Source organism: Aureobasidium subglaciale (genome assembly GCF_000721755.1).
Source record: "Aureobasidium subglaciale EXF-2481 unplaced genomic scaffold scaffold_1, whole genome shotgun sequence".
NCBI lineage: Eukaryota > Fungi > Ascomycota > Dothideomycetes > Dothideales > Saccotheciaceae > Aureobasidium > Aureobasidium subglaciale.
In genome coordinates, this window is record NW_013566994.1 from 707,673 (window position 1) to 733,588 (window position 25,916).

The 25,916-nt window shown below is 51.0% G+C and overlaps 13 protein-coding genes across 13 annotated transcripts; 4 read left to right on the top strand and 9 right to left on the bottom strand.

Moving 5' to 3' along the window:
- Window positions 1-353: 353 nt before the first annotated feature.
- On the bottom strand, window positions 354-1,384 carry AUEXF2481DRAFT_85178 (uncharacterized protein; the record flags this gene model as incomplete). The annotated part of the gene is made up of 3 exons (XM_013492868.1): window positions 354-1,058; window positions 1,126-1,280; window positions 1,303-1,384. 3 exons carry the CDS (start codon window positions 1,382-1,384, stop codon window positions 534-536), a joined length of 762 nt encoding a protein of 253 aa, XP_013348322.1. The 3' UTR covers window positions 354-533.
- Window positions 1,355-3,061, bottom strand: AUEXF2481DRAFT_184819 (uncharacterized protein). The gene has a single exon (XM_013492966.1). It carries the CDS (start codon window positions 2,965-2,967, stop codon window positions 1,642-1,644), a length of 1,326 nt encoding a protein of 441 aa, XP_013348420.1. The 5' UTR covers window positions 2,968-3,061; the 3' UTR covers window positions 1,355-1,641.
- Window positions 3,062-3,319: 258 nt separating this feature from the next.
- Window positions 3,320-4,546, top strand: AUEXF2481DRAFT_184864 (uncharacterized protein). The gene has a single exon (XM_013492967.1). It carries the CDS (start codon window positions 3,402-3,404, stop codon window positions 4,449-4,451), a length of 1,050 nt encoding a protein of 349 aa, XP_013348421.1. The 5' UTR covers window positions 3,320-3,401; the 3' UTR covers window positions 4,452-4,546.
- Window positions 4,547-6,758, bottom strand: AUEXF2481DRAFT_185048 (uncharacterized protein). Its single transcript, XM_013492968.1, has 2 exons — window positions 6,066-6,758; window positions 4,547-5,915 (listed from the first exon to the last, which is right to left on the bottom strand). Exons 1-2 carry the CDS (start codon window positions 6,410-6,412, stop codon window positions 4,643-4,645), a joined length of 1,620 nt encoding a protein of 539 aa, XP_013348422.1. The 5' UTR covers window positions 6,413-6,758; the 3' UTR covers window positions 4,547-4,642.
- Window positions 6,759-7,104: 346 nt separating this feature from the next.
- On the bottom strand, window positions 7,105-8,916 carry AUEXF2481DRAFT_1085 (uncharacterized protein; the record flags this gene model as incomplete). Its single annotated transcript, XM_013492420.1, has 2 exons — window positions 7,105-7,605; window positions 7,657-8,916. The coding sequence occupies 2 exons, from the start codon at window positions 8,914-8,916 to the stop codon at window positions 7,105-7,107; spliced, it is 1,761 nt and encodes a 586-aa protein (XP_013347874.1).
- A 2,378-nt stretch (window positions 8,917-11,294) lies between these two features.
- AUEXF2481DRAFT_1086 (uncharacterized protein) lies at window positions 11,295-12,210 on the bottom strand (the record flags this gene model as incomplete). Its single annotated transcript, XM_013492421.1, has 2 exons — window positions 11,295-12,104; window positions 12,160-12,210. The coding sequence occupies 2 exons, from the start codon at window positions 12,208-12,210 to the stop codon at window positions 11,295-11,297; spliced, it is 861 nt and encodes a 286-aa protein (XP_013347875.1).
- A 366-nt stretch (window positions 12,211-12,576) lies between these two features.
- Window positions 12,577-14,237, top strand: AUEXF2481DRAFT_1087 (uncharacterized protein; the record flags this gene model as incomplete). The annotated part of the gene is made up of 4 exons (XM_013492422.1): window positions 12,577-12,593; window positions 13,540-13,799; window positions 13,875-14,020; window positions 14,079-14,237. The coding sequence occupies 4 exons, from the start codon at window positions 12,577-12,579 to the stop codon at window positions 14,235-14,237; spliced, it is 582 nt and encodes a 193-aa protein (XP_013347876.1).
- Window positions 14,238-15,043: 806 nt separating this feature from the next.
- AUEXF2481DRAFT_185433 (uncharacterized protein) lies at window positions 15,044-15,795 on the top strand. The gene is made up of 2 exons (XM_013492969.1): window positions 15,044-15,620; window positions 15,682-15,795. The coding sequence occupies exon 1, from the start codon at window positions 15,299-15,301 to the stop codon at window positions 15,506-15,508; it is 210 nt and encodes a 69-aa protein (XP_013348423.1). The 5' UTR covers window positions 15,044-15,298; the 3' UTR covers window positions 15,509-15,620; window positions 15,682-15,795.
- A 132-nt stretch (window positions 15,796-15,927) lies between these two features.
- On the bottom strand, window positions 15,928-17,276 carry AUEXF2481DRAFT_25489 (uncharacterized protein; the record flags this gene model as incomplete). The annotated part of the gene is made up of 2 exons (XM_013492559.1): window positions 15,928-16,886; window positions 16,949-17,276. The coding sequence occupies 2 exons, from the start codon at window positions 17,274-17,276 to the stop codon at window positions 15,928-15,930; spliced, it is 1,287 nt and encodes a 428-aa protein (XP_013348013.1).
- A 1,179-nt stretch (window positions 17,277-18,455) lies between these two features.
- Window positions 18,456-20,216, bottom strand: AUEXF2481DRAFT_61696 (uncharacterized protein; the record flags this gene model as incomplete). Its single annotated transcript, XM_013492817.1, has 4 exons — window positions 18,456-19,119; window positions 19,175-19,475; window positions 19,526-19,695; window positions 19,789-20,216. 4 exons carry the CDS (start codon window positions 20,214-20,216, stop codon window positions 18,456-18,458), a joined length of 1,563 nt encoding a protein of 520 aa, XP_013348271.1.
- Window positions 20,217-21,144: 928 nt separating this feature from the next.
- Window positions 21,145-22,523, bottom strand: AUEXF2481DRAFT_25491 (uncharacterized protein; the record flags this gene model as incomplete). The annotated part of the gene is made up of 2 exons (XM_013492560.1): window positions 21,145-21,306; window positions 21,360-22,523. 2 exons carry the CDS (start codon window positions 22,521-22,523, stop codon window positions 21,145-21,147), a joined length of 1,326 nt encoding a protein of 441 aa, XP_013348014.1.
- A 115-nt stretch (window positions 22,524-22,638) lies between these two features.
- Window positions 22,639-23,872, top strand: AUEXF2481DRAFT_76199 (uncharacterized protein). Its single transcript, XM_013492849.1, has 2 exons — window positions 22,639-23,038; window positions 23,096-23,872. The coding sequence occupies exons 1-2, from the start codon at window positions 22,775-22,777 to the stop codon at window positions 23,549-23,551; spliced, it is 720 nt and encodes a 239-aa protein (XP_013348303.1). The 5' UTR covers window positions 22,639-22,774; the 3' UTR covers window positions 23,552-23,872.
- A 380-nt stretch (window positions 23,873-24,252) lies between these two features.
- Window positions 24,253-24,900, bottom strand: AUEXF2481DRAFT_184849 (uncharacterized protein). The gene has a single exon (XM_013492970.1). It carries the CDS (start codon window positions 24,759-24,761, stop codon window positions 24,363-24,365), a length of 399 nt encoding a protein of 132 aa, XP_013348424.1. The 5' UTR covers window positions 24,762-24,900; the 3' UTR covers window positions 24,253-24,362.
- Between the last annotated feature and the right edge of the window lie 1,016 nt (window positions 24,901-25,916).

A 25,916-nucleotide genomic window follows, 5' to 3' on the forward strand; every position in this document is an offset into this window, starting at 1 on the left:
CCAATGTTTTTCGGCGGCGTGGAATGGTTGTTTGCCCCGGTAGTATTCTGCGCGAGAGTAAGGAATCCAAGCGATATCCCAGGGGAGTTGGTTGAGATTGCTGATGCTTTTTTGACAGTTTGCAATCCAATGAGTTAGACCCAAGTGAGTGTCAAGTGACTCAATTTCGACATGTCCGTTTGTCGAAGACAGAACTGTGCTATAGAACCATCGTGGTGGAAGTCGAGTTCTGGGTGAAGCGACTATCAAAACAGAAATTTGGTCATACAGCTCTCAACTCAACCATCCATGCCAGAAGAGATGACTCTATAGATAGGAGCTACTCTCTAGAGTGTGACGATAGTATTATAGGTGGAAAATGATTAAAGATGGTGGTTTAATGTCGTCGACATTGTTTGGAATGCCTGTCAGGAGTAGCACCCTGTCTGTGTAGATGAGATGGCTGGGGCAGTACGTCATCGATGATGAATTAGGTCTGATTTCCTAGATCGCTATCAAGACGAGGTGAAGTAGAACCAGAAAGGTGCTAACACTCAAAGCTGCAAGATCGTATCTGCTCTATCTACTGTATCTCTACCGCTTCGACACCCTGCTTGCTGGGGAGTCAGGCTCAAGTCTTCATCCATCGTCAGTAAATCGGTGGTAGCTACAAACATGAACAACTCTGCATCTGTGTCGTCTGCAGATTGGTAATGCCACGGATAACCATACTTTTGAAAAAAACCATGGTTGTTCAGTCTGAAGCCCAGCAACTCGTTTTGATCGACTGTCATGTGTCTGGCGATAATCTCTTTAGCGTCAATCAGAGAGTGCATGAGATAGTCCTTCGCTTTCTCAGCGACCAGCGGAGTGAACTTGTAGCTCCAGTAGGGCAGAACGATATGAGAGACGGCAATGGAATGCAAAGCCAAGATAGATGCGTCGACATTTCGATGCTCTGCTCTACTCTTTGCTGCGCGCTCAAGTAGCCACGAGTTCCAGGTCATAAGCACCAACTTCCATTCGTCAGTCGTAAAGGTATCTGCATCGGGAAAAGGTTGGACTTGGGCAGGTAGATCCTGAAGATCTGAGAACAGAGCCGAGATAGCTGAGACGACGCTCAAAAGCCGAGACCCATTGACTCACGCCCAGGCGCATATCCTGCGAGCTCACACTGGAGCAAAATCCGGTCGAGAAGAGGGGACTCTTATCGAGTGCCCAACGGAAAAGAGACTCGTCTTGAAGGAACGATGCAACACGAATGTAGAAGAGCGCTGAGCTGCCGATTTGGTCTTCTGAAACTTCGGATCTGACGAAACGCACCAGTCTTGCCCGCATACGTGACAGGGTGCCGTAATACTCTGACCAACGTAGGAGTCGCTGATTCAGAGTCAACGAGAGGCATGGAGAAACTGCGTTGAGCTTGTTGCTGGCTATGCGCATGTCTATCGCACTGACACTTGCATCCCGAACCCAATCTCGACGGACATGCAGCATCGAGATGATCACATCTCCAGTAGGGTCGTGAAAGCAAGAGGGAAGCTCATCCTGTATAGAACGACTCATATCGGCTCGGACGCTAGAGAAGCTCAGTGTGGAATGAGAAGAGAAGGTCAGAATTTATACCCGTAAGAATGCGCAACAGAAACAATGAACGTGATTCTAGCCGGTAGACTCAGCTTGCTCGACTTTGTCTTTCCACGGAGGCTCGCCATTGTCATCAAACTCTGCCCACTTGAAGAAGGTACAGCCTTTCTGACCAGGTGTATAGCCAGCATGACACATCCACATGTACCGACCCAAGTTCTCAGACTTCTTTTGTACGCATCTGAGTACAGTGGGGATATCGCAGTGGCACTTTGGCGTGAAGTTGGGATGAAAACTAGGTTTGTAGTACCTATAGGTGACGTTGATCCGTTTGTTTCCAGCAATAGGATGTGGGTCAATGGCAGTGGTCGGAGCTATTGAATGCTTCCATGTCTCCTGCATCTCCGCGTGCATGACGAGCAAGGAGTTGTGAGGTAGATGGATGGAGATCTGGCCTTGTGAAATTGCTGCACTTGCATCTTCGGAAGCGTTATTTGTATCTTTGGGGACAATTTTGCGGACCCTGAACTCTCGAGCAACGCCTAGAGAGAGGCTGCCGATGACGGCTCGGGGACCAAGGTATGTCAACTGATCAGCGTGGTAACCGACGCTCTGTTGGGGACCGTCATAGCAGTTGACAAAGGCGGTGTTTGGCTTCCACTCTTTGGGGTCTTGGTACTTCAACTTCTCACCTTTAGGGTAGAAGTGTGCGATTCGACGCTGAATCTCGCCATTGACAGCTTGGCAAACCTTTGCAGACGCAGACAACATTTTTGAAGGTGTTTGTCGGATGTCTTTGATACGACTGCCATTGTAAACGTAAGTTGTTTTCTGCTCTTCTACTTCGTTGAAGCTGTCGACGTAAAATGACATGGTATGCGGACTCTCAACCGTCCGATCAAAGAGCTGAAAAGTCTCCTTTTCAAAAGTCTTTGACTCCTCAAGAAGCTCCTCAAGCAAGGCATTCGCTTCGTCAACAGGGAGAAAATTGTGAATGATGGAACATGGCGTGTTTGTCTCAATATCCTGAGGGCTGTACAAGAATAGCGTCTTGCCATTCTTTGCAAGCTTCTTTATCGAGGGAGGATCGGCGCCAGCAGAGCGAAGCAGATTGGCCAGTGTAGATTGATGACCCACGGTTTTGGCTCTCTTGGATTGATCCAAAGACGTGGCTCTGTCCTTTGCCAGACTCTCGGAAGCGATATCAACTTGGCCCTCGGAACAAAGCAGGGCTTCGAGCAATGTGTCCTGGGCAATATCAGGATGCAAGGATGCAAGCAGAGCGAGCTTCAACTCTGTGCTGTCTTCATGATCGTGCTGCTGATCGGAGCGGTCAGAGGGTAGAGATGGTTTGTCGTCATCTGACAAGCGCCTTCGCTTCTTTGATATGAAGGCATCCATGGCTCAGGTATTCTCCGGGCAGCCTCATCTTCACGATCTGATACCAAGAGATGCACGACGAGCACACAATGTGTTTTTTGAACGCGTCGAAGACACCGAGAGAATGGGATGGGGTCAGGGCACGGTCCCCAACACATGGCGTGCGGGCCCTCGGCGATTCGGCTGTCGGGCAAAAGCACTCGCATTGCAGCGGAAGGTGCGTCACGCAACAGGGCGAGCTCGCATCTTGCATGTGGAGCAGGAAGGTGGGGGGTTTTGTCAAAGGGTGTGAACAACAATACCACTCTGTCCTTGCTACCCGATACCACCCTCCTCTTCGTAGACCGTTTGGAGTGTGAACCAGTGATGCACTCGCGATAGCACGGCCGACATAAGTACTCCGAGTACTTCTCTCTCCTCATCCACCAATCATCCCCACAAAGCAGTCAGCAGATATGCTCGAGTTCCGAACAGCAGGCTTCAATCCCTATGCCGTCAAGTACTCGCCGTTCTTTGACAGCAGACTATGCGTGAGCGCTGGTGCAAACTTCGGCCTTGTCGGCAATGGCCGCCTCTTCATCCTCAACCTGACGGACCGCGGGATTGTTTGCGAGAAGTTCTTTGAGACTCAAGATTGTCTCTTTGACACGGCATGGTCAGAGTCACATGAGAACCAGCTACTAACAGCCGGTGGAGATGGCAGCGTCAAGCTCTTCGACATCAATCTCAGCGAGTTCCCCATAGCCAGCTGGTCTGAACATGGGCGCGAGGTCTTTTCTGTGCATTGGAACCTCGGCCACAAGACGACCTTCCTCAGTAGCAGCTGGGACGGCACCGTCAAGATCTGGAACCCCGAGGCTAAGCAGTCGCTCCTCACGCTACCCGTACACTCCTGTGTCTACTCGGCCCAGTTCTCGCCTCACAGTCCCGACATCGTCACGGCCGTCGCTCGAGACTCGCACCTCCGAGTCTGGGACCTTCGAACACCGGCAAGCGCCTCGAACCACTTGACCCTCGCGATACCCATCCACGCTCCTCCAAAGACGACCCCTATGAACTTCACACCTACCAGCGTCGGTCCTACCGAATGCCTGACACACGACTGGAATAAATATCGAGATACAATCGTCGCAACAGCTGGTGTTGACGGTATGATACGCACCTTTGACATCAGACAACCCAGCGGACCCATGGCTGTCCTACCAGGTCACGAGTATGCCGTCAGAAAGATCAGTTGGAGTCCACACCTGAGTGATGTCCTGCTCAGCGCCAGTTATGACATGTCATGTCGCGTCTGGACCGATGGCAGCGCTATGGGCGTGGATCATGCAAAGGTGGGCACGCCCTCAGGACAAGGCGCCCGCGAAATGGGTCGTATGGACCGTCACACCGAGTTTGCCATGGGCGTCGACTGGTGTCTCTTTGGCGCCGAGGGATGGTGCGCCACCTGCGCTTGGGACGAAAGAATCTTGGTCTGGGATGTGAGGGAGTTCATGAGGCGCTGAGACAGCCATATGCCACCAACCTTGATCGAGAAAGATCAAGAAAATACAGGGTATCGAATGCTATATGCCAACTCCGCCCAAAACGACCTTCCGATGCACCTATACGCACGCTATGCAGAATCAGACTTTGCTTTTTCCGAACAGGCAGATTTCTCTTCTGTTAGGGACACGAAATCCAGGTTGCTCTCATCCTAAGAAAGTCCCACTGGTCGTGCTCCACTCAATCTTACCACTCCACCTCCGAATGCAGGTCCGCTGTTTTCCATTTTCCACCCAGGCACCGTCTCATCGGCACGTCCTTCGATGGTCTTCCATGCATTTGGGAAACCGGCTGCCAATGCTCCCTTGTGCTTCGCACCCTGGATTGCAAACTTGTTTCTTGAGAACGAGATGTAGCCTCCAAGCAGGCCCTGATGAACGAGCGCCGTCATCTTAGAATAAATGTTGTTCATGACGGGGAGGTCGTCTTCACCAGTTAGCTCGTCGGACACGCCGACGAAGTCAGGGTCGACATAGTTGTCAGGTTGAGAGGCTCCAGGCGGGGTCGCGTATATCCTCTCTTGCCAACGAAAGATGGCCAAGACATCTCTCAAGTCGAAAGTCGGCGCCTTGCGAGCCTCGGGGTTTCCAGGATCTCCATGTAGAATATACGTCTTTCGACAGATACTCCTCCACACGAATACCTCGCACCTATTCCTCAACTGCAAATCCAAGCGATATCCTGAAAACCATGCGTAGTGCTCGCTTCCAATGTCCAGATGTCTTCTAAAGCTTACGAGATCGCCTTTGGCAATCGCTCTGCATAACGGTTCGAAGCGCTCCCGTAGGCCGTAGGCTTCTGGACGGGCAAACATTTGCTGTGAGGGAAGACGTGCACAGACCATATTCGCCGAGATCAGAAAGATCAAAATAAGTCTCTTCTGCTGCAAACACTGCGAATGACATTCCACCCATGCCTGCTGCAGCGCCTTTTGAGCCCTAAAAGCATGTCCATTCGCCCACAAGAACCTGCCCAGATAGTACAAATACGTCACCCTCTGCGCCTTAGGATACGCCCCCAAACTCGGAGACAACACAAAGATATTCTCGAAAATCTGCGCCGCACCACGAGTTTTGCGGCACGCAAAGAGGATCTTCAGACACAAGTTTGCGAGGACATAGATGCCTCGTTTCTTGCCTTCGGGGGAGCCATTGCTGTCGATTCCAGAGGTAGAGGAGCCACTGCGGTCGTTTAGGCAGGCTACGAAAGCGTAGCGGATTATGTTTGCCGCACGCTCTGGTAGTGTTTCGCGGGGGCCGGAGTCGTCGCCTGAAGTTCCGGAGGAGGAGGTTGTGAGGTGGGCGATCAGTTCTGGTTTCTTGTCTAGACCCATGGCGAGGCGGGCGAACATGCGGGAGTAGGATACTACTGTGTCGAGGATTATTATGCCGTGGGTTTGATTTTGAAGTGCCGAGTTTGCTTTTCTGAGTCCATAAGTTAGTGGGAGGCCATTTTTTCAAGGTTTTTGATGTTGGAGGCTTCATGATGTGACTTGATGTATCAAGGCATACCATGTACTTTCATCACACAACCATCAAATACCATCAAGAACCAACAAACACAAAGAAACTTACTGCAAAAGCTCACTCAACAACCCCCAAGTCTCCAACAAATTCCCCACATCAACATCCCTCAAGAACCCAAAATACAACACCATAAACCTGCTAAAAGCACTCCAAGCCGCAACCTCAAAATCATCACCCCCATCAATAATCTTCACAACCCTAGAAATCTTCTTCTCTAGCGCATCTTCTCCTTCACCTTTTGGATGTTGGCTTCGAAGTTCAGTGATTATGGTGGTATAGGAGGTTGCGTAGGGGGGTTCGATGACGAGGTAGGAGGACAAGAGGGCAGAGTCGCGAAGGGTTGTTATGCGGTTTATTTCGAGTAGGAATTGGTCGAGCGTGGGTGTTGTTGTCATGGTTGTTTTTTGAGGGTGGTGGGTTGATGGTACACACGCACGCGTGTGTGGTTTTTTGGGTCGTGACTGTTGCGCGATGCGGTCGGTCGAGATTCGAATTGTTGGCGAGTCGCATCGGCCGGGTTTGGGATAGGTGGTCTGTGCACTGTGCCCCACGCTTTCAAAGAGAGCAAGAGAGCAGAGACAAGGGAAATAAAGATCATCAATTGCATGAGTGGATTATATTATTCTAATAGCTACCAGGCTCCAGGAAGTGAGTAGTTGTTTTGTGTCAAGACATTTTGGTCACGAGCTGAGACAGGACTTCATGATGTGGGAAGAGATAGCAAGTTTTTGATACGTTCAATAATATTTGTCTACGTACAATGCATTACTGGCACTAGGCCTCCGTAATGCGTTCGTGAAGAAAGTGAATAAGAATAAAGTATGTAGCGAATGACTGTGAGTTTGAAGATGAAGACAACAGTCGCAGTGAGGACATTCTCCAAACCAATGGTGTCACCAAAATTCAGAAAAAGATGAACAAGGAGAATCGACAAGAACGAAAAAGGGTATTGAGAAAGTTGAAAAGGGCGCTTGTGTTCTCTTTGTGCTCGATCGCTGCAATGATTGTTGCTTCTGTGTCCTCTAGTCGAGTTTGAGTGTTGGATGTCTACGTCGCTTGCTGATTGGTAGAGCAGTGTTCATTAAAGTTAGAGGGCTTGGCCGGGAACTGGCTTTCTGGTGGGCACACCCAGAGGAGTGGTTGCACCAGAGGCAGTTGTAGATTTGTCGACACTCGATGCAGTGCCCATTGAGGCGCTGCGGCTATGAGCTTCGGCGGCCGAGGCTACACGCTGCTGTGTTTGTCTTTGAGACTTTGTCGGGGACGCAGCAGCAGATGTGTTTCTTTGACGTGCTTGAGCTTGCTCATTCAAAGTGGGAGATGACGGCTTAGAAGGTGCCATCGACGGACGGCGTTGCTGAGATGATGCAGCAGAACCTTGAGACGACGAGGAGTTTTGACGGACTTTGGCACCAATGGGTCTAGGAGGAGGGCCCATAGCGCCTGGACCGGCACGAGGAGCAGCGCGAGGAGGACCATTCTTAGCACCAGGGGGAGGGCCCATGGGTCTTGGCTTCAGAGGCAGTTTTGAAAGACAAGTTCTGGGAGCGACACCTTGTTGCGAGCGATCCATCTTCATACAGAGAGCCTGAGCTGTGTTAGTATATTGATAGCATACGTCCGGAAACGAACAACTTACCCAACCATCATCGTACTCATGCAGGACTCTAACGATCTGGCCAACCTTCAACTCGAGCTCGTCGTCCATTGATGGCTTGAACTCGAGCTGAACACGATGAACAGTACTACCTGGAGGATCGGCAGTGACACCAGAAGCGCCACCTGCAAGAGCGGCTACAGGAACAACAGAAGCCATACCAACCTCGGCCTTGGCACCAGCGCTAGGAGTAGTGGGAGAGTCGATATTGAAGCTAGCGGCGGTCGGACTAGGCACAGGGCTGCCTTGAAGCTCGACAGGAGGGCTAAGCGAACGCTCTTCAGGGATAGGAGAGATGACGTCTCTCGATTGAGGTTCGACAGTCTGAGCATGAATACCGAAGGGATTTGACGGGTCGCTGTTTCTGGAGGCGGCAACACTACCAGCTGCTCCGAGTGCAGCCTTCTCGGCGTCTCCAAGCACACTAGCAGAGAACTGGGAGCCTGGGCGATAACTGATACGCGGTGCAGGTCCACTGCTGCGTGTTGACTGGGGCGGGGGCTGGGGAACACTCATGGTGCTTGGGCTGTTGCTGATGAAGCCCTTCTTCTCATCATCGAGTCTCTGCATGCCAATAGCTTGCTTCTGTTGGGCCTTCTTCTTGCGAATGAGGAAGTAGGCAAGACCGGCGAGAAGACCAACAACAACGATAACCATGAGAGCAATGCCGGCCTTCGCACCAGTGCTAATGCCGCTAGAAGTTTCGTCCGCGACCGCTGATGCAGAGGCCGATGCAGAGGACGTAGCATGAGCCTTTGCAGCAGAAGATATGGATGAAGATGCTATCGTGGAGGAAGCGGCAGCAGATGTAGTAAGGACGACTGAGGAGGATGAGACGAGTGATGTGGAGGACGATGCAGCAGAATAGGTACTGGCAGTTGACTTTGCGGTTGGTGATAGTGTGCTTGTGACTTTGGCAGAGGATGTGGATGTGGTGCTGGTCTTGGCTGTCGCTGATGTCTGCTTGGCCTTTGCTGTCGTTGTGTTGTCATCGTCGTTTGCGGTTGTGCTCTTTGCAGCCTTTGCAGAGGTAGTAGGGTCGGCTCCGAGCGTAACAAAGCCAGCTGTAGGTCCAGAGAAGGTAGCCGAGGCCGTTACATAGACAACCGAGAATACTGTCGCGACATCACCCTGGACTTGTGCGCGTTTATCGAGGGAGCCGTCGAGAACTTCGAAGTCAAGAAGAGGATCGTCACGCTTAGAGAGCCTTCGAGGCACGTGGCGGTGAGGTTTGAGATGCATGGCGACAAGAATTGATTAATTGACGAGGATGATTATTCGCTGTTGGTTAGTAGTTGACGGATAAGTGATGGAAAAAGAGTGAAACGTCGAGTTGTCGGCAGCAGAATTGAAACGAGTGTGTGTGGGTGAATGACCGCCTGTGAAGAATCGACAACAAGCAAGAAGCGGAGGCGTGCGCGACGAGGAATGTTTGGTATATGATGCGTGGTGACCAGACCGTTCGGCGCGTGATAAACAGAATTAAAATGAGCGAAAGCAGGTTAGCACCAGGCGGACTCAGCGAGCGTCGATAAAAGAGGGACAACGTTGTAACGACTTGCGAGGGCAATTAGGATTAAGGTGAAGAAGAAGAGAAAAGAGTAGCAATTAGACAACCGTCCTCCAACCGTCCCCTCCGTGACTTGGTAAAGTCTTCGTGAAGCGCCTCGCAAAATGATGCGACGCTGCGACGACCATCAGAATCTGGAGAAACCACGCTAATTCTGCGCTATCCCAGCTGGCCGGGCTCCGATTGGTGAGCACTGACTCCATGCAATCTCCCGACGAATGCCGTAAACATACATGAGACGACGACGTCCCCTATCTTTCCATACAACATGCGCACCACCCTTGATGAATTGATCTCCCTCGACTGTCAATCAGCCGCGCCGAGAGTGGATCAGCTGCCATGCGGTTCAGTGTCTGGTTCAAGCTGTCACACTTCTGTTTCCTGGTCACCGTCAACGCTGGATCGGTCCGTTCGTAATGTCATAACAACCCGTGCGCCCAGTCGAACGACAAAGACGTTGCAAAGACAACGTCTCATTTCGTGAGCGCATTGCAGTATTATTCTCACTGCACATCAGCTCGCCACTATGCATATACGATACACCACAGCTATCCCCTTTGTAATAAGGAGTATCTATGCTCTTGTGAAAGGAGTAATCCTCGCTCGCGCAATCCGTCCTGCTGTGGGATCGATTCCGCACGTTCTGCTCCACTGGACCCATTGCTCAGCCACCCACGTCGGATGCCTGGTCTATTGCTGTCAGACATGTGTTTGACTTGTCAGCACGTGTACCCTTCCCGACGAACCCAGACTGCGATCTGTTTGTCCTTACACATCGTCACATGATGCAAGCCTACTCACAGGCCGGGTCTTATCCTTCATATACTCGACACCTTCCTCTTGCTTGTATGTGTCTTGATGTCACGCTGGTCTTTTGTATGAGGACCTGAAACTTCATCGTCAATCCCAGGGAAGTCTATTTCCAGTTCCCGCTTCAGACTGGGGTGATCTGCCTTGGACAACAGGCCTTACCTATTCTTACACCTCTCGTGCTTCAGGTGCTTGTCAAAGCTCTCATTCGGGTGACAAAACGTCTCAAATCGCCATAGTATTCCCGAGTCCGGCGATCAATTGCCCGGCTTTGTTTTGTGGTGGTCATCACCACCACCCTGTCTGCAACCGTTAGTCTCTTTCAATCACCTCCATCAGCCTTGATCTCTCTCCGTTTCCTTCCAGAACACATCGCATAGCCTCAAGACGCCGAATCAGAGTGGTAGACATACAGGAAACACCTCCTGCCGCTGCCCACGCGTCATGACTCCGCTTCAGGGGTGAAGCCGTTGGGCTTTCGAGGATCGGTTTTGAGAACGCGACCGCACCCCTGACACTCAAGTGGACATCAACGAGTTCATAGAGACTTCCGATGTGGCATCGACTCTGCAATGTGCTTACCGTGGTACTTAAGCAGGGAGGAGCAGAATGTATGGCTAATTTGCCATGATAAGGGTATGAATTGATCTCTCAGGACACCTTTCCTGCCTCATGACCTACCACTGCTTCTGTGGCATTCTGAAGACAACATACTATTGACATTGACGGTGCTGCTCATTGAGAATGTCCTCTTATTCGAAGCACTCTCCTCACAGTCGAGATGCGGAATCTAAAAAGCATCATGTATTTTGACAGCTCCAGTGTCAGTACGCTACGGTATAGGAAGTGTGCGAAGATTCCATGTTCACCGCTGAGAACGTTCGGAGGCTGAAAGACTTAAGTAAGAAAGCTAAAGAAGTATGGAAGCAATTTGATCTGATTATTCGCGTCCAATCTGAAAAAGAGTGACTGTATTGCACGCTCTTTGGTGCTTGATAACTTTGCGCGCTTGCCTTGTGTGCATCTGAAGGAGTGAATGAAAGAAAACAAAGAAAGCAAGTAAACTCCGCGGCTGCCCGTTTGCGCCGAGTTATCATCCCTTCGTAGCAAATGTGGGCATGAAAACCATGTCGTCGTGGTAAGTGTGCTTCATTGATCGGTGGTGGAAGCAAGTGTGTGAAAGATTGTTTGTCGTGTTATCGGACAAACTGCTCGCGAAGGCATGCGCAAGCTCCTCCCCTCAATCGAGCTTCAGGTGGTCAAAGAAGATCTTCTTCCTGGCGAGAAACTTCTTCTCCTTTTGTGCGATCTCATCCTTAGAGCCAAAGTTGATGTCACTGACGCTTAAAATGGAACATGCAGTGCCTTTTCCCTTGACTTCGTCGAGAGACTGAGCCCAGAACTTGGCGGCATGAACGATTGAGTTGGCCTGGTAGAGCTGGTATTCCAGAGGCAAGTGGGTTCGATCAAGGACTCCCTCGCCGTTGGAGTGGACGCGACGTTCGAGACGCAGGCTCTTGAGATTGCGAGCGGACACAAGTCTGTCGAAGGCAGGTTCAAGCGCGTCTCTCCATGACTTGACGCACGGCCAGTCCCAGCCACGTAGGACGATGCGCTCCACTAAGAGACGGTTGGTCGAGTGGATTACCAGAAGAAACTGCTTCATGGCGACGGGGTGCTCGAAGTAGAAGGGCTGACGGTAGAGAATAGGGAGCGCCTCGGCGTGGATGAACTTGGAAACACGCAAGATTGCTGGATGGAAGCGTGTGATGTCCTTGTCCTTGGCCTTGGGACGGATGATGTCCAGCCCTTTAGTTGCGCGAGATGTGGGGGGTCTTTTCTGCAGGTAGCCGCGTTGGAGCCTTTGTGTGCCGAGCTGAGTGATGAAGTTGAGCTCGGTCAAGGATTCTTCAAGAAGGAGCTTGTAGATCATGGTACGGATCTCGGGTGGCAGATCCATAAAGGGCAACGAGACATCCTTCTTGCTCTTCGACTCCTTGCGCTTCGACTCGCGCTTGGCTTTGGTAGTAACAATCTTGTAGTCTGGGACCTGCGCATAGTAACGTCAACAACGGTGAGATCGTGCGGCTTGTCGCTCAGCTTACCTTGCCTCCGGTGAAGTCGGCCACCGAAAAGTTTTGGAAGTTGGACGACATTATGCTAGACCCGGCTTTAGAAGTCGCTGACAAAGAAGTCTCGACGCTGTTCGAGGAAGTCTCGGCGTTGGACTTTCGTCAAATACCAATGTCGAAGGTCCGGTGTGATAGACTGCCAAGCATTGTCTGGAAATTCACATGTCGCCGCTTCACTCTCAGGAAGTCAGGAAGAGCATGCGAGATCACGTGTGTTCATGTTGAGGTTTTGCTATGCATTGCAGATAATCTTTTGGGTGATTGGTGAAGGGGTGAGAAGAGAAGACCTACTGGGATTTTCATCACTGCCTATGCTTCCCACGCCATGGAGGGTTCTACAACAACAGAGCTCACATCTACCAGCATCACAGACCCGCGACGTCTCAACAGATGGCTGCAGCCAGCAGGTAGGACATGAGGTTGCGCATACTACTTGACCCAGAGGTTTATCAATGTCAGATATTACCTTGTTGGATAATTTCACCTCAGGACCTATTAAACATGGGCAGGGCCACTCGTATCCAGTGCCAGCTCCGGTAGTCATGGAGTAATTGTGACAAGAGCACACATGAGTTGATAAACCAGCGAGTGAATAGACCAGCACATCGTTATCAAGAAAGGGGAGTCGTAAGCTGTAATATTCATTTTGATGATCCGACGTTGTTATCTGCGGTCGACCGAGACCAAATCGTGATGCGAAGTCAAGTGACTCATGGGATGACGAGGGGTACTGCAAGAACGGTATCTTATTTGCTTTGCCCGGGGCGGTTGAGTTTTGGATGATTCATGATAGTCCGCCGACGATCACTCTTGCGAGGTGAGATAGGGAGTCCGAGAAGTTCAGCAATATCACAGCATAGAAGCGTAGGGACATCTCTACAACTAGTGACGGGACTGGAATGTTCGTAGACGTGCACGCATTCATCGTGAGCAGGCAAGGGAGAAGCGACTTGTTAAACCAAGGTCGAAGCGGGGAGCTGAGGGGGAAACAGTCGCCAAGCGAAAAGCCGGACAAAAGCCGGCACTCACACTGACGAAGCTCAATTTTGTGTTTGGGGTCATGTGATCATTACTCCGCTCTTGCCGCTCCTCGACGTCCTACGAGCTTTTCTTTCTGAGCAGGAGCGACGGCCACCCATCACTAACGACAGCAACCCTCAATACCCGTCAAAATGTCAGTACTAGCAAACCGCCGTCCGGAGAGAGTGTCGACATCCCAAATCTGAAAAAACCTCGTCGTCTTGCGCCCACCACAAACACCTGTCGCTTCCTCTTATCAGCGCTCCTCCGGGCGGCAAAATGCATCACACACCATGACCCAGCATAACAGGCACTGACATGCGTCTGCTACAGGGTCAACCTTCGCACCCAGAAGCGCCTGGCGGCCTCCGTTGTTGGCTGCGGTCAGAGAAAGATCTGGCTCGACCCCAACGAGGTCAGCGAGATCTCCAACGCCAACTCCCGTCAGACCATCCGCAAGCTCGTCTCCGATGGCCTCATCATCCGCAAGCCCGTCACCATGCACTCGCGCTCCCGCGCCCGTGAGCTGAACGCCGCTCGCCGCCTCGGTCGCCACCGTGGTTTCGGTAAGAGAAAGGGTACCAAGGACGCCCGTATGCCCAGGTATGGCGACTCCATCTAGGACTACAACCCCACGGGCAGACACTGATAGTCTGTCTACAGCCAAGTCGTCTGGATGCGCCGCCAGCGCGTTCTCCGTCGCCTGTTGGTCAAGTACCGCGCCTCTGGCAAGATCGACAAGCACCTTTACCACGAGCTCTACCACCTGAGCAAGGGTAACACCTTCAAGCACAAGCGCGCTCTCGTTGAGCACGTACGTTCAGCCCGACCTACCTTTGCACACACTCTCTCTCTTCTAACACACGTGACAGATCCACAAGGCTAAGGCCGAGAAGGCCCGTGAGGCCAAGCTCAAGGAGGAGATGGACGCCAAGCGTGCCAAGACCAAGGCCGCCCGCGAGCGCAGACAGGAGCGTGTCGAGCAGAAGAAGGCCGCCTTCGCTGCCGAGGACGAGGAGACCAAGGCATAAACGAGTCAATGTTACGGCGTGGCTTGATGATATCTGAAAAACGCACAAGTCCGTTACGGCGGTGCTCTCGGTTCGATTGGTGTTCTCTCTTCGTGGGCTTACGTTCTGGCGTGCGAAACATACCGGGGACCGAATGGATCAGTGCAGGCATCAGTTTTGCATGTACATCGGTTTTATGCAATGAGGGCAATGTGATCCAAAAACTTCTTTTTTTCTTTGCCAAAATACCACTTGTGTTTCCTGTTCTCTACCTCTCATCAAGGTATGAATTCTAGAATGCCATTGACTCGAGTACCTGAGCTTGAATAAAGTCATTTGTCTCCATGTAGGAACCGTCTCAGCAGGCATGCATTGCTGTCTTAGCTGACTATCGACGCTAGCTGATGTCCTGGTCATGTATCATGCATCGAACTTGTCTATGCTCCGAGTCAGAATTATCTCATACCCAACGCCGAAGACAACATGCTATCGCCTCCAATCTGCCTTTTGTTATCGTCACGTCTGGTCTGGTCCGGCGAAGTTCAGCCCACCTGTGTTATGCATACTATTGGATAAGTCCTTTACATGACCGCGCACTAACAACGACCAGTTCGAAGACTCCTTGATCAGAGGTAGTGCTGAAGGTGGCATCAGCGCGGCTAACGTTCTACATGACTGCATTCAGAGTAAACATATTAGCTTGGTTGAGGCTAGGTACTTATTGCTCTTCTCTAGCTCAGCTACGAATATGACCATTTGCTCCTTTAATTGTCCAGCAGTGGATCATCTGACCGTTCCTTTCCATCATAGAATTCCACAAAACTTTTGACAGACTATCTTCTGAAGTCTCCTCAGAGGTGATGATGCCTTGCTCAAGTCTCTGGCTCTATCAAATTTCAGCCTCTTGGCTTGACTGCCCTTCCGACGCCGAAAAGCTGCCAAAATGGTTGACGATGTGGTTGAAAGGTCGATCTTGACAACATGGACAACCACCATGTCAAGACCAAGCGACCTCTGACTTGACTAACTCAATACCATCCTCTACAACGACGCTCAACAACATAGCGATCACCAGGATCACCATGGTAGCTGGTCAAGAAGTCGCCCTCATCAACGTCATCGTAGTAAGGACCATCTTCATAACGCTCATGGTTTCCACCGTAGCCAAAGTCATCAAAGACACCAGTAACATCGTCTCCATCTTCATCTTCTTGAGGCCAAGGGCCCGAGCTGTCGGGGAATTTCTGGTGCTGGCTGGAGGTTTGGTCATCGGTGCGTCTCTTCATTTCTGAGCGGACGAGGACGGTGATGAAGATTATGAGGATGAGTGGGGGGAGGAAGATTTGGAGGAGATCGATGAAGGGGGAGGAGTCGATGGTGGACATTCCGCTAGGATGTCGTTTGGTAAGTGTTCGAGTATGTTTGGTGCTAATGTTAGGTATGGATGGGCTTACTTGAATGGTAGTGCTTTTGAATTTCGTGATACGATGAGAGAGCTTCGTGATGATTGAGAAAGCGTGGTGGAGAGTGTGTATGTGAAGCGTCTGATCAAGAGGTCGATATTGGAGATGTTGTACTTGTAGATCTAAGTTGTGTTGACGCTCACGTTTGATGTTTGTGAGAGCGACGACTATCGATCTGTTTGTCGCTCCATTTGCTTTGTGTTAACATGAGTGTGCGGTCGAACTCATGGAAACACCTCTCTACTTCCTCAAAGCTTACTCAAAGGAACGGCCTTCTGATCACCCTTCCACTTCTTGACACCTTCCAACCACCTAACATCCATTCTCTGTCTTCCCACAAGATCCTGTTCTAACCAGTCTTTGTCCACTATAACCTTTTCTAGATCCTTCCAGATCTTGACCTCACTGTCCAACCAGTTTGACACCTTTTCAGCTGTCTCCTCGATCTTCTCAAAGCAAAGGAAATGTCCAGTGCCTTTTACGACTTGCTCTTTCACCCTACCCATCTCAGCACCGCCAGAGCCGTTCCAACCAGTTCCTGTCCTTTTCATCTTTGCACTTCTCTCTTCAGGATCCATGGTATATGAATCTCCGCCGTAGATCCAAAGTACAGAAGGACGTAGATGAGACAAGAACATCCAAGCAGTTCTCCCTTCAGACTTGTAAAAGGGAGATACGATTGGTGCACAAGGCCATAGATCCGGATGGGTACTTCTAGCCACTAGATCAGACTTGTCTTCCCAATTCAGGTTCTTGTAATTCGGTCGTGCGACAGACATGGCTTCTTGATGTTTAGGCGTTGTGAGGGTGTAGCTTTGCTTGTCTTTCTCCTCTGCTGTACCTTCTGGATACAGTAAGGTAGGTGTTGGGCGGATGCTGACTTCTAGGATCTTCTCCACGACACGTTGGTCAAAGGGTTTGAGTAGGAAGTTCTTTCGGAATGCGGTTTCGGCTGCTGAGCGGGAAGGCCAGAGGTCTTTGCGGAAGGATGGCATGCGGGTCATGGGGACCCAAGCGGGCAGTGGTTTGGAGATGATGATGGCGTCGAGCATGACAATAGAGGTCAGGAGGCGAGGATGCATTTGCGCGAGGAGACAGAGAGATATGGTGCCCATACTGTGGCCTACACCAATGATGGGACGGGTGAACTCTGAGCGGTGGGTGTTGATGAGACTGAGGAGGTCGCGTGCATGGTCTGCGTAGTTTGCTATGCCCAATGTCAGATCAAGTTGTTCTCGCTTTGACGGGTGAGGAGGAAGTGTTCCTTACGGTCATTGCCTATCTTATCTTCGTTGAGCACGTAGGATGCACCTTGATTCGCTACATCTGCCATCCAGATGCTGCGAATACCATAACCGGCCTTCTCGCTCTGCTTAAGCAGGTCTTCCCACAGTGGCTCGTACAACTCTTTGGGGAATGCGGAGGCATGAGCTGCCAATATCGTCACATCTCCTTCTTGTGGTGTGCGGTTGAGAGGAATGTATTGTTTAGCGCTGAGATACAACACTTCTTCCTGGTATGTCGAGGTAGCTTGAGGATACTCTCTAATGCTTTGACAGGGAGTCCGATGCTCGACTATCTTGAATGAGGTTGACATGACGATAAAGATGCGGATGTGTGGAGTTGGATATGAGCAAAGGTGGGGTTTAACTGGAGATATCTGCACGAGCAGGACATATATACTACATATTAGACAGATATGACGCCAGCAGGTTGAATTCTACTCTGTTTGGGAACTGAGGCCTCTTGGAGCATTGGCCTAAACAAGTCGATGAACAATGTCCATCTGGTGGGCTTCGTGTTGAGACGGACGTTGCAAGGCCTAAAACAACAAACATGTGAAAAAGAGAAGAAGAAAAAGGTTGCAATTAGATCTGCTTCTTCTCCTTCCATGACCGAGTAGCGCATTTCTTCATGCAACGAGACATGAAGCCGTGATAATGCACGCTCCAAGGGTGGAGTCGTGTCTGCTCTGTGAGCCTGTGCGTTGCCCATATGTGGTTGTAGCAGAGAGTCGTTGAACTTCAGAGATGCTTTTTTGCCAATTCACCGAGATCTTGGATGATGTCAAGATGATCGGCAGGGTCCACCAGGGAGATCATCATCAATCTCAACCTTTGATAAGACTGGATGGCATGCGTCCTTTGAGCAGCTTTTGCTTCTCGGCGCGCATCTCTTGTATGAATCTCGTCGTCATGAATTCAATAAGTCATGCTTGTTGAAGGTCAGCAAGTAATCTCAGCTGTTTGGTGGCAGCAGCGAAACATACGTTGATGTGGTGCCAATGCACGGACCAGCCAGATCTCAAGCTTCAGATGGTGGCGGCGTGCGGATCTTGAGAACACCGTCCTCAACAGCGACATCTTTCTTCTGAAAGTCGAATGGCTTTCCCTATGAGCGTCCATTAGCCTCATGCAGAGCGCGCAGTCCGGATAGCACTCACGATAACGAGCTGGGCGGCCTTGACCTCGTCCTGCGGGGCGCAGCAGTTGACCTTGGTGACCAGGCGGCGCCAGAGCGTCGTCAATTTTGACCACATGTTTGCGCTCTCTTTCAACGTCGTGTTCTGGGTGGAGGCACGAGGGTCGAGAGAGTGTTGAATGTGGTGCATGAAAGATGGTGATCGAGTCATGCTAGATCAAAACGGTGAAGAGGGGCTGAGAAAGCGCGCGGTACTTGAATACATGCCGAAACGAGGCTGTAAGCCTTGATGTGAATTGGTTCGTGTTTATTCATGATATCGATGCTAACTGGGAGACCATATCTCGAGTCTTGCTTACAAGACATAACGATACATGGGACCAAAGTTCTCGACACCAGTGTTGGCCTCAATGCCCGCCTCCTTGGTCCCCTCTGTCGATGCGATCCTGTTCTTCTGCTCTTCGATAGTGCCATACTGCTTATCCAACTTGCGATTCTCATATGCGAGCAGTGTACGCAAAAATAATGCAAGCAAACCATTGAAAAACATGAAGGCAGCGCAAATGCTTTGGCCCTTGACGTAGAAAGGCGGTGTGTTGTAGACTCGAGTGCCGAGAAGGGGACCACACTGGCCGATCAGGTTCAACAACACGAATGCTGCACCACGACGATCGTCGTTGCCTTGGTTATTCGTGACCCATGGGAGAATGTTTGCGATGCAAGGAAAGACTCCTGATGCGGCGAGGAACACACCCGCGTAACGAGAAGCGGTACTGGTTGTCACAGCAAGCATGATGTAACCGACACCTCCGATGATGGAGAGAGTAATAATGGTCAACCCACGTTGTTGTGTCTTGTCCGCAATGTAAGCAGAGCCGATTGTGATCAAGAAGCTCAAGAAGTATGGCGGTGCGGAAAGACCTTGAGCTGTGATGGACTCGAAACCCATCTCTTCTAGAATGGTGGGCAGAAAGACTGGCAACGAGGAGAATGACACATTGCAACTGAAGTACATGAGACTTTACACGATATGTCAGCGATGTGGGCTTTTCAGAAAGGTAGTGTAATGCTTACGCTGTACAGATGGCCTTGGGGTCAATGAAGGTCAACCCAACATCCTTGAGCTTAATACTACCGATACGCTCGGTGGTACCAGTCTGGCGAACACCTCTTGCGACCGCGACGCGCTTCTCTTCCTCGTTCAAGAATCGTGCCTGCTGCGGACTATCAGGAAGGAAGAAGTATGCAACTGGTACCATGGCTAGGGTGGGAAGGCCCTCAACGAGGAAAAGAAGCTTCCAATTCGCGATAGAGGCGTGACCGGACGTGATACCATAGGCGAGTGCGCCAGCGAAACATGTTGCGAGTGGAGCAGCTGTTTGTGGTCAGCTATGGGTCAATCCTCTCCGAAAGTTCTGAACATACCAGCGAGGAAGATACCACTGCGGAAACCGACTTCATGGCGCAGATAAAAGAAAGACAGCAGGTAGGGAACACCAGGTCCGTATGCTGCTTCAAACACACCGAGAAGGAATCTGAGGACCATCTCGCCCTCCCATGTTGTGACCGCAGCTTGACAAGTCGAGATGACGCCCCTTCAAGATATTAGCACTTGTCGCATAACACAAGTCCAACTGTAGCTTCCGCGTTTAATGTTAACAGACGCCAGTTGCCCATGAAGTACGTACCAGCCAAAAATAGCCCAAGACGCCCAGATGTGAGGAGGAAACCTCTTCCAGCCGAGGACTTGGAACTGGAAAAGAATGTACGCGATGTAGAAGATGGTAAGCAGCCATGTATAGCGATCGGGGTTGTCGACCATATCCAATGCCTTGGCCATACCAGCAATTTTGGCGTTACCAATGTTAGAGCGGTCAAGGAATGCGAGCAGATAGAGCGCCATCAGCAGTGGTACAAGATGCCAATCAAGCTTGCGAATGACGCGCTTCTCAATGATAGGGTCGATAAATGGTTCTGAGCCGCCATTGTCCACTGAAGCCTGTCTTGCTTCCAATTGCACATCTTCGAAATTTTTCTCCAAGTCCTTCTCGCGAGCAATTTCGGGTTGTGGTTGTTGAGCCTCGACGCCCTCTGTGTTCTTCTTGAAGATACCCATGATGTGTTGGGTATGGGGACAAAGCACGAATGACAGAAAAGAAACAAGAATCCGCGAGCGAAAGCGAGAGGCAGGGAACCTATCTTTAAAAGACTCTTGAATTGCTACTTACCGTTACTACATTGACTGATAGGCATGCCGGACTGCCGATCATATACTTCTAAGTTGTGAAGGTCGCACCTTGTTCATTTTGCCCGTGTGGAAGAGAATCGATTGTGGATCCGTTCTCCGCGCGAGCCTCCACTCTTTGCGGGCATGGAGACGTAGATCAGCCACGGGGTAGTACAGTGGGGTATCTTGGTCCGTCATAGCCGGTTCTGGCTAGTCGGCCGGCATCTGAAGGTGCTAGAAAATGGTCAGCAGTAGTCTCGCATGGAGCTATCATGCACACTAGCATGTGGTATGCTCCTGCGGCAAATTCTTGTTCCACGGATACAGATTCGCCATGGAATGTTTCGGCGCTTTCAACGAGGCCAAGCAATGCCTCCAATCAGCTTGGCGTTGTGGAAGTGCTTGACGGAGCTTAAACTCTGCTTAAGTACAGATGTGGCGAGTGGCGATGCAGACAAGTCCTATATACAAATCGCATGGCGATAGCAGAGGACTTCTGGTTTGAACAGAAGGTCCTGGCGAAGAGTATTAGGCCAAGATAGTATGATGGTTATTCCCGAATCATGGAGACTCCAGAAGAGCGCATTCTCAGCTGGCCCGGTCATGTTCGATACTTTCGATAGTCTTTGGTTCGCGTTTCTTCCCGTGACGGAGGAGAACTCCTACAGTGTGGCACGAATACCTCGTGTCGAGCTGGTTCTCAAACGATTTTGGCGTAAGCATCTCTCAAAACACGAAAGATGAAGAGATGGGTAAAAGTACATTGCTTCTTTTCCGTCCCATATAACATACAAAGAGGAGATTTTTATATATATGCCTACTTTCTTCTCTGCAAAACTTTTGTACACATATCCAGGAGGCCGGCCTTAGCCTGGCTCTCCGGGAAGAAAGCAATGGCTTCGCGGGCCTTGTTAATATAGTCTTCAGCCATGGCGCGAGTCTGCTCGATGCCGTTGCTCTGGATGACGAGGTCGTGCGCCTTTTGATTGTCAGTACGCGTCGTACAATAAATGGAGGATAGTGCAAACTCACTCTTTTCACATCGCCTTGCTCGGCAAAACGTCTGCCAACAAGGGTACCGAGCTCCTTGTTATCCTTCCAGGCGAACAGCAAAGGAGCGGTCGCCAGACCCAGCTCTAGGTCAGCACCGGCAGGTTTGCCGAGCTCGGCTCCACTGACAGTGTAGTCAAGCATGTCATCGACAAGCTGGAAGGCAAGGCCAAGATTCTTTCCATAGCTATACGCAGCGTCTACTACATCCGGAGAGCAGTTTCCAAGAATAGCGGCAGCTCTTGTCGACTTGCTGATGAGCGAAGCGGACTTCAAATATGTCTTTTGCAAGTAGTATTCCATGGTCTCTTGGCTGTACGCAGGGTACTTCTCGTCCGAGGCAGTGTTGCGTAGCTGCATGAATTCACCTTCGATCAAGTTGGCGATGACGGTAGCAAGCAGTTCGGTGACCTCGGGATCCCTAAGACGGGCAAGTGCTACAGAGGCACGTCCAAGCATGAAGTCCCCAGCTAGAACGGCCATCTTGTTGCCAAACTGGATGTTGGCAGAGGGAGCGGAGCGGCGAGAGATGGAATTGTCGATGACATCGTCGTGGAGGAGGGAGGCAGTGTGGATGAGTTCGGTGATTTCGGCGAGACGACGCTGCGAAGGCAGAACGGTGGTGTCTGACGTGTCATCGACAGTAGGAGGAGATGTGAGGGGAGAGGAGTGGTTGGCATCGGAGAGGACGGCGGAGGGAGATATGGGCGAGTCGACATCGAGAGCCCGGGGAGTGGATCGGTCTTGCTTGACAGTCAAGGCGGTAGCTTGCGACATGAGCAGAACCAGCATGGGGCGCACATATTTGCCCTCTGATTGCGTGTAGTACTTTGCGACAGTATCCAGCATGGGGTGGCCAGAGCCTAGTAACTGTTGGATGTTTCCAGTCAAGAACTTGAGTTCTTTGGCGACACTCTGCAGCGGATCAATGCCGATTGGTGAAGGAGCGGCGTTGCTGAACATGTGCTTGGCCGTCTGGATGGCAGCGGCGACCGACGACTGATGCCGCCGTTGCGAGGGCAGACATGCTTGTATTGATTGTGGGCGCGGCGGTGGGATGTGTGCGTATTTGGAACATGAGGATCGGTATGACGGCGGGCGAGAGGTGATGGCGAGCGCCGATGCTCGAGCACGAGGAGCACTCATTTCCAGGGAGAAAGACTGCGCAAACAGAACGACACCCGCTACAACTCCAATCGCAATAGGAAGGAAGGCCTGGACGTCTTTAGGAAGGAGCGTTGGTGGCCAATTGAAGCGTATGCGCGAGTAGCTTCTGTCTGACCAAATCTCCATCCAAGCATCATTCATTGGTTTTTCGGCCTGGAGTCCATGTGGCCCGAGCTCATTTCGAGATATGCGATAGCAACCAACATTTCCATCCTTCTCCACTCGCACTCATGGTCCTCTTGACCCTCACGCCTGCTGCTAAATCTGCTGTTGACTTGTTCAATCAGCGATCTGGCGAGAAGCATGATGACTCGTCGAGTGACCCCTCCTTGAGCGAGCCTAGAGTCGGCTCCCCTGTTTCTCACGCCCAGTTGATCGAGGTTGCCCGCTTCCTGCGTGAAAGCGACGTCCATAGCAAGGATGACTATCGACTTGATGCGTTGCTCAAGGGAGCGAGCATCTATGTGGCCCCACCAAAGCCGAAACCTCAACCAGTATGCACTCATCTAACGCACCTTGTCGCAACCACTAGAACTGACCGTGTCTCACAGACTGCCGAGTACCTCGCTCTGATGGCCCGCCTTCGTAGGGAGGAAGAGAACATTGCATACCAACGCATGATCAATCCTACAACATCTATCCCGGAGCCATCTCGTATACGAGTGGAGGACGAAGACGACGAAGTGACGTATACAGACGTCAATCGCCAGCTTGCCCTCATCATCAACGTCCTCGTCTCTATCATCGCTTGTAGTGTCGCCATATGGATTGCCGCTCGTCATTGGAGCGTACCCCAGAGAATGGCCCTGAGCATGTTCGGTAGTGGCACTGTAGCATTTGCTGAAGTCGCCATCTACATGGGCTATATCAGACGTATCAAGGATGCGAAGCACACTGAGAAGAAGAAGGTCGAAACAAAAGAAGTCGTCGACACGTGGGTCATTGAGAAGAAGGATCCGAAGAAAGAACACGAACTTCGGCAGAGGAAAGGTGGTAAGCATAGGTAAATCTTATGCACTATGTGTTGTCACATTCCAGACTTGATTGAGACGTAAAGTGCGTGATATGGCCGGGCAGAATATAGGTTGAGCTCGAAGCCTACATCGTTTGTCCAGAACTTGTGACGTGTCAATGTATAAACACACGTTGTGAGATTGTGGAAAGAGGTAAGATTCACGGATTTGTGATTTCGACTCGACGACAGCACCTACCTACACAACATGTATCGCAGATGAGCTTAGCTAAATACACGACTGATGGAGCATATCTGGACAGGTGATGCGTCGCTGCATTCGCAATCGATCATGAGAAAGATGAGCCGCATCAAGGTGACAGGGTCATCACAGTAGCAACCGACTTTGTCAAATGCTGTGCGAGGAAAAACGCGGCGCGAACCAACCACCAATCTCTCGCGCATCGAGGCGTCTGGTCATCGTCACATTCTCATATCTCAACATCGCCTGCCAACGTCCCAGACGGACGAACGCTCACGATCACCGCGATCTCACGGCAACTCGGCATCACCTTACACCGAACACCAATTGTCGCGGTTTACGCGCCTCTACGGACTTCAGCGGACAAATTCGGGTCACATGCTAGGTCTGCTTTGAGTGAAGCCGGATACCAATTTGAATGGAATGTGACACTTTGTTATCAACGAGGCAGCCGGCATGGGGAAATCAAAGAGGATTGGAGAACATGGGGCTCAAATACATCCGTGAGTCTCTCGGGAGCCTCTCGACCGGAGAGCACACATCCAGCAAGATCTCGAATATTCAAAACGGTAGCTGGTCGAAGCCCACCATCGAAGTGGATACACTACACATTCTGGCGGGCAGGCTCATGTCCATGTGGCATGTTTGTCAACTCATAGGACTCTGACCCGACGCGAGGTGGGTGTGCAGGCTCGTACGTCGGCAACGGCTGAGCAGTATCATACTCTGGTGGTGCCAGCTCGACCGCTTCACCATGCCTTCTTGTTTGTGGAGCTGTTGCGACGGGTCTTGCTCGCGTGGGCCATTTTGTAGGCCAGGCTCTGATTCCTTCTGCTTCTTGGGCATCTACAATGGCTTTGGTGAGCTTCAGTTTGCGGTTGCGCCATAGGAAGAACCCGAGCAGCGAGAGGATAATCGCGATGACGATGACAACGGCAGCTATGATACCATCTCGAGCGCCCTTGGAGAGTCCGTTCGTCTTTGTTGACTGTCCGTACACCATGACTGCGTGAGTTGTGGTGAGGGATGCTCTCTAGGACGATAATTAGCAACACGAGCATGTATGTCGAGCTGTAAAAGAAGCATACCACACAAAGGTCAGTCTGCGGTGGAGACTCCAGAACTACAAGTGGCACGGAATGCCGCTACATTAAGTACATGCCTAAAGCAGTCTATCAGTGACAGCAAAATCCATCAGGATTCACACTGTCTCGCGACCAGCTCTAATATGCCGCATCGCTAGACCAAGCTAGACCAAGAACACGTCCAATGCTTATCTGCAATGCTAAGAGTGACAAGTCTTCCAGCCAATGTGATGCGAGTGCAATATAGCCTAAGACTATTCCAGCAAGCTTCGAGAAACGCACAAAAGCACCCGGGCGTGTCAAAAAATAGCTGGCGAACCAGATTTTCAGGAATCAGCCTTGTGATAGTCTGCACCATTCGATTGTGTATCGTGTGGCTGCGGAGGATGCGAGTTCTAAGCGTCTGGTTTGAGGAGGATTTATTGGCACCTGCCGCTTTGGTCGTCGCGACAGCCCCTGCGTGATGGGAGAGGCCAGACCTCGTCTATGGTATTAATGCACTCGTGTTGAATTTCGGACACGAGATGTGTGTGTAATCGATGCTTTGAGTCGATTTTTCGTGCATGGTTTGGAGTCTGAGCACGTCAGCTCTGCAACAGATCCAACGATGGACGACGTGACCGCGCACTACATTGATGTGTTTTCACGCACGATGAGGTTTAACTTGTTGTGAGGCCGCAGGTCAAGCACATACGGCCACAGTCAGCTGAAAACTGGGCATCCCGTCCGCTCTGCCATACATAAGCAGTTGAACGGCAGATTAGTACTACGGTGGGTGACCACGTGGGAATCCCTGCTGCTGTATGTTTTGTCTTTCTTTTGCTTCTTCCGTACGACCAGCGACTACGTCAATCCCTTGCATGCGGTGCGACAACTGTTCTTGCATCTTGCATTAACTGCGTATCGCGCGATACTTGCAGTGAAACACTGGACATTGTTTTTATCATAATGTCTTTCTGCGGCTAAGCCAAATTTCACACGCTGCGCAGCACTCGTCTTGCAAAGCAACGCAGTCTTGTCAAGCCGCCATGAATGCTTGAATCGAGTCACATACTGCCTTTTGACCTGCTCGT

Excerpts from the sequence above, each read along its gene's own strand:
- AUEXF2481DRAFT_184819 (XM_013492966.1), bottom strand. The coding sequence starts at position 2,967 with ATGGATGCCTTCATATCAAAGAAGCGAAGGCGCTTGTCAGATGACGAC.
- AUEXF2481DRAFT_184864 (XM_013492967.1), top strand. The coding sequence starts at position 3,402 with ATGCTCGAGTTCCGAACAGCAGGCTTCAATCCCTATGCCGTCAAGTAC.
- AUEXF2481DRAFT_185433 (XM_013492969.1), top strand. The coding sequence starts at position 15,299 with ATGGTAGCTGGTCAAGAAGTCGCCCTCATCAACGTCATCGTAGTAAGG.
- AUEXF2481DRAFT_185048 (XM_013492968.1), bottom strand. The coding sequence starts at position 6,412 with ATGACAACAACACCCACGCTCGACCAATTCCTACTCGAAATAAACCGC. Across the intron at positions 5,916-6,065 it reads TTGTTGAGTGAGCTTTTGCA|AAAAGCAAACTCGGCACTTC; the intron begins GTAAGTTTCTTT and ends TTATGGACTCAG.
- AUEXF2481DRAFT_76199 (XM_013492849.1), top strand. The coding sequence starts at position 22,775 with ATGGTCCTCTTGACCCTCACGCCTGCTGCTAAATCTGCTGTTGACTTG. Across the intron at positions 23,039-23,095 it reads CAAAGCCGAAACCTCAACCA|ACTGCCGAGTACCTCGCTCT; the intron begins GTATGCACTCAT and ends CGTGTCTCACAG.
- AUEXF2481DRAFT_184849 (XM_013492970.1), bottom strand. The coding sequence starts at position 24,761 with ATGGTGTACGGACAGTCAACAAAGACGAACGGACTCTCCAAGGGCGCT.